The 12,248-nt window shown below is 40.8% G+C and overlaps 1 protein-coding gene across 1 annotated transcript in view; it reads left to right on the forward strand.

The window, feature by feature from the left end:
* LOC132395151 (alpha-2,8-sialyltransferase 8F-like) overlaps window positions 1-12,248 on the forward strand; it is an 87,990-nt gene that overhangs the window by 23,474 nt on the left and 52,268 nt on the right. Inside the window, exon 4 of the mRNA XM_059971450.1 lies at window positions 2,129-2,273. Coding sequence (XP_059827433.1) covers window positions 2,129-2,273 — 145 coding nt within the window. The remainder of the gene's footprint in view (window positions 1-2,128; window positions 2,274-12,248) is intronic.

Raw genomic sequence — 12,248 nt, forward strand, 5'->3', positions numbered from 1 at the left:
CCTGGTTAAGTGACAGAGCTCATGGTGGGTGAGCATTTTGGACACAGTGACCACAACTCTCGGACCTTTAACATAATCTTGGACAGGGATAAGAACAAATGGTGTGGGTAAATATTTAAATGGTGGACGTGGAATTATGAATCCATTGGGCAGGAACTTGGGTCCATAAGTTAGGAACAGATATTGTCAGGGAAATGGACAACAGAAATGCAGAGGTTGTTTAAGGAGTACTTGCATGGGGTTCTGGATAGGTTTGTCCCATTGAGGCAGGGAAAGGCTGGTAGGGTGGAGGAACCATGGTTGATAAAAGATGTGGGGCCTTTAGTCAAGAGGAAGAAAGAAGCTTACTTAGGGTTTAGTAAGCAATGGTCAGACAGGGTTTTAGAGAGTTACAAGGTAGCCAGGAAGGAGTTTAGTGATGGATATTGGAAAGCTAGAAGGGCACATGAATAGGTCTTGACAAGTAGGATTAAAGAAAACCCCAAGGTGTTCTCCACATTTGTGAAGAACAGGAGGATGACTAAAATGAGGGTAAGACCAATCAGAGATAGAAGAGGAAACATGCCGCTAGAGTCCGAAGAATTGGTGTGGAGGTGTTTTTATAAAATTCTTCGGTGTCCACCACAAGAGGGACCTTGATGTTTGTGAGGAAAAGTGTAAACCAGTCTCATATGCCTGAACAAGTCGACATTAAGAAAGAAGATATGCTGGAATTTTTGATAAACATTCCGATAACGAAGTGTGTAGGACTGGATGGGATGCACTCTAGGTTCCTACAAAAAGCAAGGGAACCTTTGACATTTATCTTTGCTTCCTTACTGGGAATGAGTAGTTCCAGATGATTGGAGGGTGGCAAATGTCATTTCTTTATTCAAGGAAGTGGGTAGGGATAACCCTTGGAATAATAGTCTAGTAAGTCCTACATCAGTAGTGGGCCAATTATGAAGAATATTCTTGGAGACAAGATTTACGAGCATTTAGAGAAACATAGTCTAATTTGGGAGAGTCAGCTTATATCTCATTACCCTGAAAGAATTCTTTGAGAGTGTAACTTAATGCATTGACGAAGGCAGAACAGTGGATGTAATGTATTTGACAAGGTTCCTGGTAAGCTCATTCAGAAAATCAGGAGGCATTGCCCGTGTGGATTCAGAATTGGCTTTCCTATAGAAGCAGAGGATGATTGTACATGGAGCATATTCTGTCTGGACTTCGATGACTAGCGGTGTTCCATAGGGATCTATCAAAGACCTCTGCTCTTTGTGATTCTTACAGTATAATTGACTTGAATGAGGATGTGGGTGGTTTAGTAAATTTGCAGATGACATGAAGGTTGGTAAAGCTGTAGAAGAGTACACTATTGTTGAAGGTTAAAACAGGATATTGATAGGATACAGAGGTGGAAGATGGAGCTTAATGTGGAAAATGGGAAATTTTGAAAGGTCGAATTTGAAGGCAGAACACACCAAATGCTAAGGGATCTCGGGTCGGGCAGCATCTATGGAGAGGAATAAACAGTTGACGTTTTGGGCCAAGTCTCTTCAGCAGGACTTGAAAGGAGGGGGGAAGAACCAGATAAAGAAGGTAGGGGTATGGGAAAGAGTACAAGTTGGCAGATGATGTGAAGCTAGGGGTGGAGAAAAGTAATGGGTAGCAGGTGGGAAGGAGAGTGAGAAGGTGATATGTGGAAAAGGTAAGGGGCTGAAGAAGTTATCAGATAAGGGAGGAAGGTGTACCATGGAAGAACAGGAAGGAGGAGGGGCACCAGAGGGAGGTGAGAAGAAGAGAAGTGTAAGAGGGGAGCTAGAATGGAGAATGGCAAAAAGAGAAAAGGAAACAAATTACTGGGAGAAATTGATGTTCATGTGGTCCAGTTGGAGGCTACCCAGACAGAATATAAGGACACCTCATTTGTTTAGTATACTCTTGGATAAAGGATGATTCTGTTGGTCAAGGCTTCAGGTATATCTGAGTCTTCACTTCTTGAATAGTGTCACTTGGTTCTGAAAAACGCTGTCTTGATCTCTTATTAAAAAAAAGGCACCTACATCCTCCTGAATGAGTAGTGATGTATCAGCTAAATATATGATACTCAACAGTCATTGTCACAAAATGTTTTGCCTTCCAGATCACGACTACAGAAATGCTGCAATGCATCAAAAAATTTCATTATTACACAACTCAACACTCCCATGGGTACAAACATCAGTTATGCTGGAAGATCCAAAAAGAAATTTACAATTACCAAAAACATCTTTGACCTGATTCCGAAGGTAAGTTTTGGTTTGCTCAGCAGTGCTTGGAGACTGTGGATAAGTTAAATTTGAGGAGTAGGAAAAAAAAACCTAATGTTGCACAACATTAATCAATTAAAATCTTTTTATTCTTTCATTTTTGATCATAAGTGTCAAATTTAGTGACAGTTGCAAATTGAGTTGTTACTTCTGTTGGGATCCATGTCGGTGTCTCTGATAATTCCCCAGCTTGATGTATGCAGTTTATCCGTGAATACCCAGATAAATTGGACCTCCCAAGTCTACAGAATGACTTTGGTCTGACAATCTCCAAAACAATTGGGTTTATATGTAATATATAATACATCCTCTCAGAGTTTGGCCTGGGAAAATGCATTACCTCAATCTTGTTTGGATTTGTTGAGGAGAACAAGGTAGGGTCCAATATGGAAATGCTTCAGCTAGAATAGGACCTACTACTGATCAGTATCTCTAGTAGAGCAAGGAACCAGAACAATGAAACACTCACTTGCAGCATCATAGGTATGATAAAACAATACACAAAACATAAATTAGAGATAAGTTATGCAAGATAGAGAAAAGAAAAGGAAAAGACCATGCAAAAGAAGGCAATTGTTTCTTTTCTTGGCTTAACTCTTAAATAACAAATCAAATCAAATTTAATTAACATTAAAAGACCATACATAGATACAGCTGAGCAAGAGGCCATTCCTCTAGCACTAAGGTGCAATACATTCAAAATAGCAAACAAACTTAAAATTAATGAGTAACATAATTCAAAATAGTGAGCAAAGAAGCTCCTTCACTAAAGAAAAATACATATACAGTCAAGGACCTTGAATGATAATGTCTGACAATCAATGGTACAGTCTTCTATGCAGATACAAGCACTCCAGCCTGTCTTTCCACTGCTCAGACATGGGAGAGCTGCTCCGATGGGAGAGGCCAGAAGCCCGTCGAGTGCGGACCACACTCTGTGACACTTCCGCATCTCTCACCTGATTTGCATCATCAGGCACGCCTGAGGTTTGAGGCTGGAGGCGAGAACCTGATGGACACTTGGAATTGGCCTGCCACACAAGGCAGAGGGTAGTAGTAGATAGAGCATATTCTTCCTAGAGATCCATGACTAGTGATGTTCCATAGGGATCTATGTTCTGGGACCCTTGTTCTTTGTTATTCTTGGAAATTACTTAGATAAGGAAGTGGAATGGTGGGTTAGTTAGTTTGCAGATGACGTGAAGTTTGGTGGTATTGTAGATAAAGTAGAAGTCTGGCAAAGGTTATATTGTGACATTATTACCATAAAACCATAAGACATAGGAGCAGAAGCAGGCTATTCAGCCCTTTGAGTCTGTTCCACCATTCAAACATGGGCTGATCCAATTCTTACAGTCATCCCCTCTCCCCTGCCCTCTCCCCATACACTCTGATTCCCTAGCTAATCAAGACCCTATCTATCTAGAAGATCTATATTGTTGAATTGGGAGGAAATTAATCCTCCCAATGTATTTAATTGGTTCTCTCAAACTATGTTATGTTTAAATTTAGAAAAAATTAGAAGTGGTACTTTTGAGACTTCTATTAAATTTGAAAAGTTACGGAGACCATTTATTCAACATTTTCATATGATGTAATATGACCCTGTGCCAAGTTCATTTGATTTCCCAGCTTTTAGCTTATGTATGTTGAGAGGACCAGAAGTGACGGCATTGATGAATACTTATTTTTGTGAAATATTATAAACAGCCCCCTTTTTTTTCTCTCCCTTTTTTGTTTCTTTTTCTTCTATATTAGTTATTAGTTATTAGATTAGTAGATTAGCTAGTTTTGCATTATATATATTTTTTTTCTTTTTTCTGTTTTCTTTATATCATATATTATGAAATATTTAGATTTACCATGTACATACAAATATTTTATGGCTTATGTCTTGGTAAACTCATTTATATTGTAACTATTATGTATGTTTTTTTATATGTAATGGAATTTGTATGTTGGTAATTTCTTTATCAATATATCATTTGTATTCTGTCCATATTACTAATAATAATAAAAAGATTTAGAAAGAAAGACCCTATCTATCTCTGCCTTAAATTCACCCAATGCCTTGGCCTCCACAGCTGCTCATGGCAACAAATTCCATAGATTTACCACCCTCTGACTAAAGTAATTTCTCCACATCTAAATGGACGGCCTTCAATCCTGAAGTCATGCACTAGACTCCCCTACCATGGGAAATAACTTTGCCATATCTAATCTGTTCAGGCCTTTTAACATTTGCAATGTTTCTGTCAGATCCCCCTCATTCTTCTGAACTCCAGGGAATACAGCCCAAGAGCTGCCAGATGTTCCTCATACAGTAACCCTTTCACTCCTGGAATCATTCTCATGAATCTTCTCTGAACCCTCTCCAATGGCAGTATATTAATTCTAAAATAGGGTCCAAAACTGCACACAATACTCCCAAGTGTGACCTAAGAAGTGCCTTATAGAGCCTCAACATCACATCCCTGCTCTTATATTCTATAACTCCAGAAATGAATGCCAACATTGCATTCACTTTCTTCACTACAGACTCAACCTGGTGGTTAACCTTTAGGGTATCCTTTACAAGGGCTCCCAAGTCCCTTTGCATCTCTGCATTTTGAATTCTCTCCCCTTCTAAGTAATTGTCTGCCCATTTATTTCTTCCACCAAAGTGCAAGACCATACACTTTCCAACATTGTATTTCATTTGCCACTTCTTTCCCCATTTCCCAAAATTTTCTAAGTCTCTCTGCAGGCTCTCTGTTTCCTCAACACTACCTGTGCCTCCACCTGTCCTTGTATCATTGGCAAAATTAGCCACAAATCCATTAATCCCATAGTCCAAATCATTGACATACATCGTAAAAAGCAGTGGTCCCAACACCAACCCTTGTGGAACTCCACTGGTAACGGGCAGCCAGCCAGAGTAGGATCCTTTTATGCTTACTCTCTGTTTTCTGCTGATCAGCCAATGCTCCATCCATGCTAGTAACTTCCCTAAAATTCCATGAGCTCTTATCCTTATCTTGCTAAGCAGCTTCATGTGTGGCACCTTGTCAAAGGCCTTCTGAAAAACCCAGTACACCACATCCACTGCATCTCCTTTGTCTACCTTGCTTGTAATCTCTTCCAAAAGTTGCAGTAGGGTAGTTAGGCAAGGTTTCCCTTTCAGGAAACTGTGCTGGTTTTGGCCTATTTTGTCATGTTCCTCCAGGTACTCCATAATCTCATCCCTACCTATTGATTACCACGATTTCCCAACCACTGATGTCAGGCTAACAGGTCTATGGTTTCCTTTCTGCTGCCTCCTATCCTTCTTAAATAGCAGAGTAACTTCTGCAGTTTTCCAATCAACCGGTAAAATGCCAAAATCTATCGATTTAGAAAGATCGTTGTTAATGCCTCTGCAATCTCTCCAGCCAGTACCTTCAGAACCCAAGGGTGCATTCCATCAGGTCCAGGAGATTTATCCACCCTCAGAATATTAAGCTTCCTGAACACCTTCTCGGTCAAAACTTTCACTGCACATACTTCATTTCCCTGACATTCTTGAATGTCCGGTATACTGCAGATGTATTCCGCTGTGAAGACTGATGCAAAACACGCATTCAGTTCCTCTGCCATCTCTGTGTTTCCCATTACAATATCTTCAGCATCATTTTCTATTGGTCCTATATCTACCATCAATCCCTTTTACCCTCTATATACTTAAAAAAGCTTTTAATATCTTCTTTGGTATTAGTCCCCAGCTTCCTTTCATAATTCATCTTTTCCTTCCTAATGACCTTCCTAGTTTATGTTTAATTTTTTTTAATAACTTCCCAATCCTCTATCTTCCCACAAGCCTTGGCTTCTTTATTTCCCCACTCTTTTGCTTTACTTTAGGAGGATTACAAGAGGAGAGCTTCCATCCTCTGTCACCAACCTCATGGTTCATTTACCCCACACTGCTCGTTCTTACCTCATACCCAAGATCCACAAATCTGACTCTTCAAGTTGGCTCATTGTTTCTGTTTGCTTCTGCCCCACTGAACTCGTGTCTCAATATCTCAACTCTGTCATATGGCCCTTGGTTCAGTCCCTTCCCACCTACACCCATGACACTCTTGATCCATTTAAGCACCTTCAGTTCCCTGGCCCTGATCACTTAATTTCCAGTCCCTATACCCCTCTGTCCCCCGTCAGTCTAAGATAAACATGCACCTGCCACTTTATGTCAACATGTCAATCTTCAGATCATACCACACAAGGACTTGCGTTAATATTACTTTGTGACTGTATAGAATGTGCTGGTTCATAAATGTATGTGCTGTGTCTAACTGTATATATTGCTTTTTGCACCTTGGTGCCAGAGGAACAATGTTAACATATATATATGTTAATAGCTGAATGACAATAACATTGAAGTTGACATTGAGCTTGAAGGTATAGCCAATGGCACCTGCATCGGTTCTAGCTATGTCTGCTCTTCTGTTGGTGCGTGGAACAGTCCATATTCCAAGCGTTTCCTGACTATGCTTCCCAACTCTTTCTACACTATATTAATGACTTGTCAAAAGCACAAGTTCCTGAGTGGTATGTCTGAAGATGCTGAGCTTGTCATCAACTTTGCATCTAACTTGTTTGCATCAAAGAACAATACAGTTGAAGGATGGTGCTGGGGGCCATCCCACAAATGTTACCAGACTTCCTGTACCAACATTGCATGTTCCCTTTAATAATATCTTTTATTATGACTACCTGATATGTTTTATAAACCTACTGACTCTCAATGCTATCTTGACTATACTTCTTCCCCAACCTGTCACTTGTAAAAATGTTGTTCTCTATTCTTAGTTCCTCTGTCTCCATTGTATCAATTCCCAGCATAAGGCTTTCCTTTCAGAACATCAGAGTTGTCTTCCTTCTTCAAAGAGTGAGGTTTCCCTTCCACTACTATTGGTGTTGCCCTCACCCACATCTACTTTTCGCATTCATCTGCCCTCATCTTAACGGGGTGAGATTAACCTTTCCTTACCAATCACTCTACAAGCCTCTGCAACCAGCAGATTATTCTTCATAACTTCCACCATTTTCAACAGGATCCTACACTGAACACTTTTTTCCCTCTGCACACTGCCCCCTCCCCACTTTCCGCTTTCCGTAGGGATTGTTCTCTCCATTACTTCCTTGTCCATTCCTCCCTCCCCACTGATTCCTGCAAGTAGGACAAATACTACACTTACCCCTTCATTTTTTCTCTCAACATTATTCAGGACCCCAAACAGTTCTTCCAGGTGAGGCAACAGTTCACCTGCGAGTCTATTGGGGTCATCTGCTATACCTGATGCTGCTGCTGTGGTCTCCTCTACATTGGTGAGACCCGACATTGATTGTGGGACGGCTTTGTTGAGCACCCTTGCTCCATCTGCCTCAATGAGCAGAATCTCCTGGTGGCCACCCAGTTTTATTCTGCTTCCCACTCCCATTCTGACATGTTTGACCATGGCCTCCATTTGTGCCACAATGAAGCATGTTTAGGGAGCAACACCTCCTATTCTGTTTGAGTAGCCTCCTACCTGACAGCATGAACAGAAATTTCTCTACTCTGCTATAATTTATCCCCCTCCTCTTCTCCCTTTTTTTATTCCCCATTCTGACTCTTCCTTCTCTTCTCCTACTTGCCTATCACCTCCCTCAGGGGCACCTCCTCCTTATCTTTCTCCCATAGTCCACTCTCCACTCCTATCAGATTTCTGATTCCTCATCTTTTATATTTTGCACCTTCTCACTCCATTCCTCCTCCACCCACCCAACTTCTGCCTCAGCTGGCTTCAGCTATCACCTCCAGCCTGTATTCCTTCCCCTCCCCCATCCACTTATTCTGGTGTTTCCCCTCCTTTCCAGTCATAATGAAGGGTCTCAACCCAAAACATGGACTGCTTATTCTTCTCCATTGGAATAAAGGACATGCTGAGTGTCCAGGATTTTGTTTGCATTACATGGGACATGGACAGGATGCAGAGCTGCACTGAGTTGTGGCAGGTGGAGTTCAATCCACAAAAGTGAGAGTTGATTCTCTTTGGAAGGTTGATATTGAACGTCAAATACAAAGGTAAGAGCAGGATTCTTAACACAGTGGAGGAATACGAGGATCTTAGAGTCCAAGTCCATAGATCACTGAGAGTTGTTGTGGGAGATAATAGGGTGACTAAGAAAGAGTACGGTGTGTTGGTCTTCTTTAGCAGATGTCTCAGTTCAAGTGCTGCGAAGTAATGTTGTAGCTCTACAAAACTCTGGCTCAGCCACACTTTGAGTATTATGTTCAGTACTCTTCACCTAATTACATAAAGGATATGGAAGCTTTTGAGAGAGTGCAAAGGCGATTTACCTGGTTTCGAGAAAACATGAGGAAAAGTTGTGCAAGCTAGGGCTTTCCTCTTTGGAATGGAGAAGATAAGAGGCAACTTGATGGAGGTATGTAAGATGTTAAGAGCCATATCTAGAGTGGATATTCAGCACCTTTGCCCCAGGGCAGCAATGACAACATACATTTTAGGTAATTGGAAGAAAGCATAGGAGAAATGTTATTTTCTGCACAGGGGGTGGTAAGTGCAACTCTTATGTTCTGTAAAGGAAACTAAAGGAGATGCAATAAATTTGGAGGAATCTGAGAGGGATTGCTTACACTCGGAGAATAGTGAGTACCAAAATACAATGCCAGAGAGAGTGGTGGAAGCAGAGTTATTGACAGCATTTGAGATGGTATGTAACCATTTGAATTAACATGTAATATTTGAATTGCCTAGGCATTGAACGATACTCACCAAATCTTAGAAGGTTTGGTTAATGCCCATGGGTGCTTACTGTTTGGCATGGATCAGATGCGCTGGAATGCCTGGCACCATGCCCTACGGCACCCTTCTGTGACCCTTGATGTTACCAAGTTGTGGTTTGAAAATGTTTCTTATACATGCAAATATTTTGAACTGCAAAGAAAATCTGAGGTGAAGAACTGAATTGTTCATCCTGTTGTTACCCACACACAACGGTTTCAAAGAACCAGCAGCAGTAGAATACACCTGAAGTCTGGTATTGATGCTAAAAGCCACTATTTATTAGTAATTACTTAATATAGTAACTTAATCATGGTAAATCAAAAGTTAGCAGTGTTATGCATATATATGTGTGTAAATATAATTCCCAAACTCATTCAAGCTCGAATGGCAAGATTCAAAGTCTTACAATAGTAATGTCAGAAGGTTCACTTCAATGCACAGTGTTGTTGGGGAGAAGAGAGAGGTATCAGTAAGCCAAGGTGAAATCCATAATAGGAGAAGAATGAATAAACAGGTACCGTTGGTTTTCCATCGTCGGACTCCAAATCCACTCTCAGGTTAACCAAATGTAGCTTATCACAAAGGGTACCATCTTCGAGGGAAAACTGCCACCCAGGCAAGGGTAAACACACCGGTAGCCTCCACAGGGTCATCCCTTCTACACAACGTGATAGCCACTGATCGATTTCCCTGATCAATCCTCAACCCACCCTTGTGGGCACTCGAAATTTTCACCTAGTGACTTTTCTGTCCCTGGCTTCCTTTTCATCTGACCTTGCTTAAGTAAACACGCTGCAAAGCATCTGCAAACATGAATTGTCTATCATATAATTCCACCTCTCTTTCACCATAGCAACCCAGAAGCAGGCAGCAGTACTGTAACCAGTTTTTTTCTCTCTTTTAAAGGCACAGTCCATGACCGTCACACATCCCCCAAAGGGAAATTTTGATCAAAGAGCAAAATTTTTAACTGTAGATTACAGAGTGTAAAGCAATACATATGTAGCTACCAGGTAACACATTACAAAAGCATATACAAACTTTAATTGAACACCTGGATAAACAAACTGCAATAATGTTATCAGTACCCTTTACATGTTTTATTATCATTTAATATTCCTGCAAAATCAGACTCCAGTTTAGCCACATTCTGTTTTTGTCCTTGATCTTACTCAGAAACACTAATGGATTATGTTCAGTGTAAACCACAAATGGTTTCTGCACAGAACAAATGTAGGCATCAAAGTGTTGCAAGGCCAAAATGAGTGAGAACAACTCTTTCTCGATAGTGGAATAATTCTTCTGATGTTCATTAAATTTCCTTGAAAAGTAAGCTGCTGGATGTTCAACTTCATCATCATCTTTTTGTAACAGAACTGCTGCAGCAGCTTCGTCACTCACGGCAGGAGCTATAGAAAATGGTTTTGTAAAATCAGTTGCTCTGAGCACAGGTTGTTAACATAGAATAGTTTTTAATCGATCAAACGCCTCCTGACAAGGTTCAGTCCACACAAACTTTTCGCCCTTCTTTAGTAGATCAGTTAGGGGAAGGGCGATACCAGTAAAGTTTTTACAAAACCTATGGTAATATCCAACCATTCCCAAAAACCTTCTTAAAGCCTTCTTACCCATCGGCACAGGTAACTCAGCACTTGCCTGAACCTTGGCCTGAACAGGAGCCATTTGGCTTTTATACCTACTATGTGGCCAAGATAGGTAACAGTGGCATGGCCAAATTCACTCTTAGCTAGGATGACAGTAAGGTTGGCCTTGGAAAGCCTGTCAAACAGTTTTTTTACTGCTGTGATTTACTGCGGGGTTTCAAATTTCAGGACCTCTTCTGGGGTAGGTGGGACCTGTACAAAAGAAATGGGTTACACCTGAACTACAGTGGGACCAATATTCTTGGAGCGAGGTTTGTTAGTGCTATTGGGGAGGGTTTAAAATAGGTTTGCAGGGGGTGGGAACCAGAGTGACAGAGCAGATAGTGGAGCTGGGGTGAAAATAAATGATGTTAAAAGTTCATGCAAAGTCACAAATAGAAGGTTTGTGTGTGGTGGTAATAATCTTCTGAGGTGTGTCTATTTCAATGTCTATTTCATTGTAAGGAAAGCAGATGAGCTGAGGGCATGGATTGACATTTGGAATTATGACGTTACAGTCATTAGTGAAACTTGGCTACAGGAGGGGCAGGACTGGCAGCTTAATGTTCCAGGGTTCAGATGTTTCAGACGTGACAGAGGCAGAGGGATGAAGGGTGGAGGGGTGGCATTGCCAGTTGGGAAAAATGTTACAGTAGTGCTCAGGCAGGACAAATTAGAGGGCTTGTCTACCGAGGCCATAAGGGTGGAGCTGAGAAACAGGAAAGGTAAGACAACGTTAATGGGGTTGTATTATAGATCAGTGAGAATTGGAGGAGCAAATCTGCAGAGAGATAGCAGACAACTGCAGGAAACATAAAGCTGTGATAGGAGGGAATTTTAGTTTTCCACATATTGTGGAATTATTGGACTCCCATACTGTTAAAGGTCTAGACAGGTTAGAGTTTGTAAAATGTGTCAAGGAAAGTTTTCTAAATCAATAGATAGAGGTACCAACTAGAGGATGCAATATTAGATCTTCTATTAGGAAATGAGTTAGGACAGGTGACAGAAATGTGTGTAGGGGAACTCTTTGTTTCCAGTGATCATAATGATTGGATAATGATCATAATGATCACAATGATTCATTTCAACTTAATCATGCATAAAGTTAGATCCGGTCCTTGGATTCAGGTTCTATACTGGAAAAAGGACAAATTTGAAGAAATGGAAATGATCTAAAGGATCAGGTTGTTCCCTAGCAAGTATGTGATTGGTAAGTGGGAGGCCTTCAAAGGAGAAATTTTGAGAGTGCAGTGTTTGTATGCTCCTGTCAGGATTAAAGGCAAAGTGAATGAGAATAGGGAACCTTGGTTCTCGAGAGATATTGGAACTCTGATAAAGAAGAAGAGAGAGATATATAACATGTATAACCAACAGGGAGCAAATAAGGTGCTTGAAGAGTATAAAAAGTGCAAAAAGTACTTAAGAAAGAAATCAGTAGGGCTAAAAGAAGACACAAGGTTGCTTTGACAGTTGTTACGTACTCGTGACACATGACAGTG

Source organism: Hypanus sabinus, chromosome 6, assembly GCF_030144855.1.
Source record: "Hypanus sabinus isolate sHypSab1 chromosome 6, sHypSab1.hap1, whole genome shotgun sequence".
Lineage (NCBI taxonomy): Eukaryota > Metazoa > Chordata > Chondrichthyes > Myliobatiformes > Dasyatidae > Hypanus > Hypanus sabinus.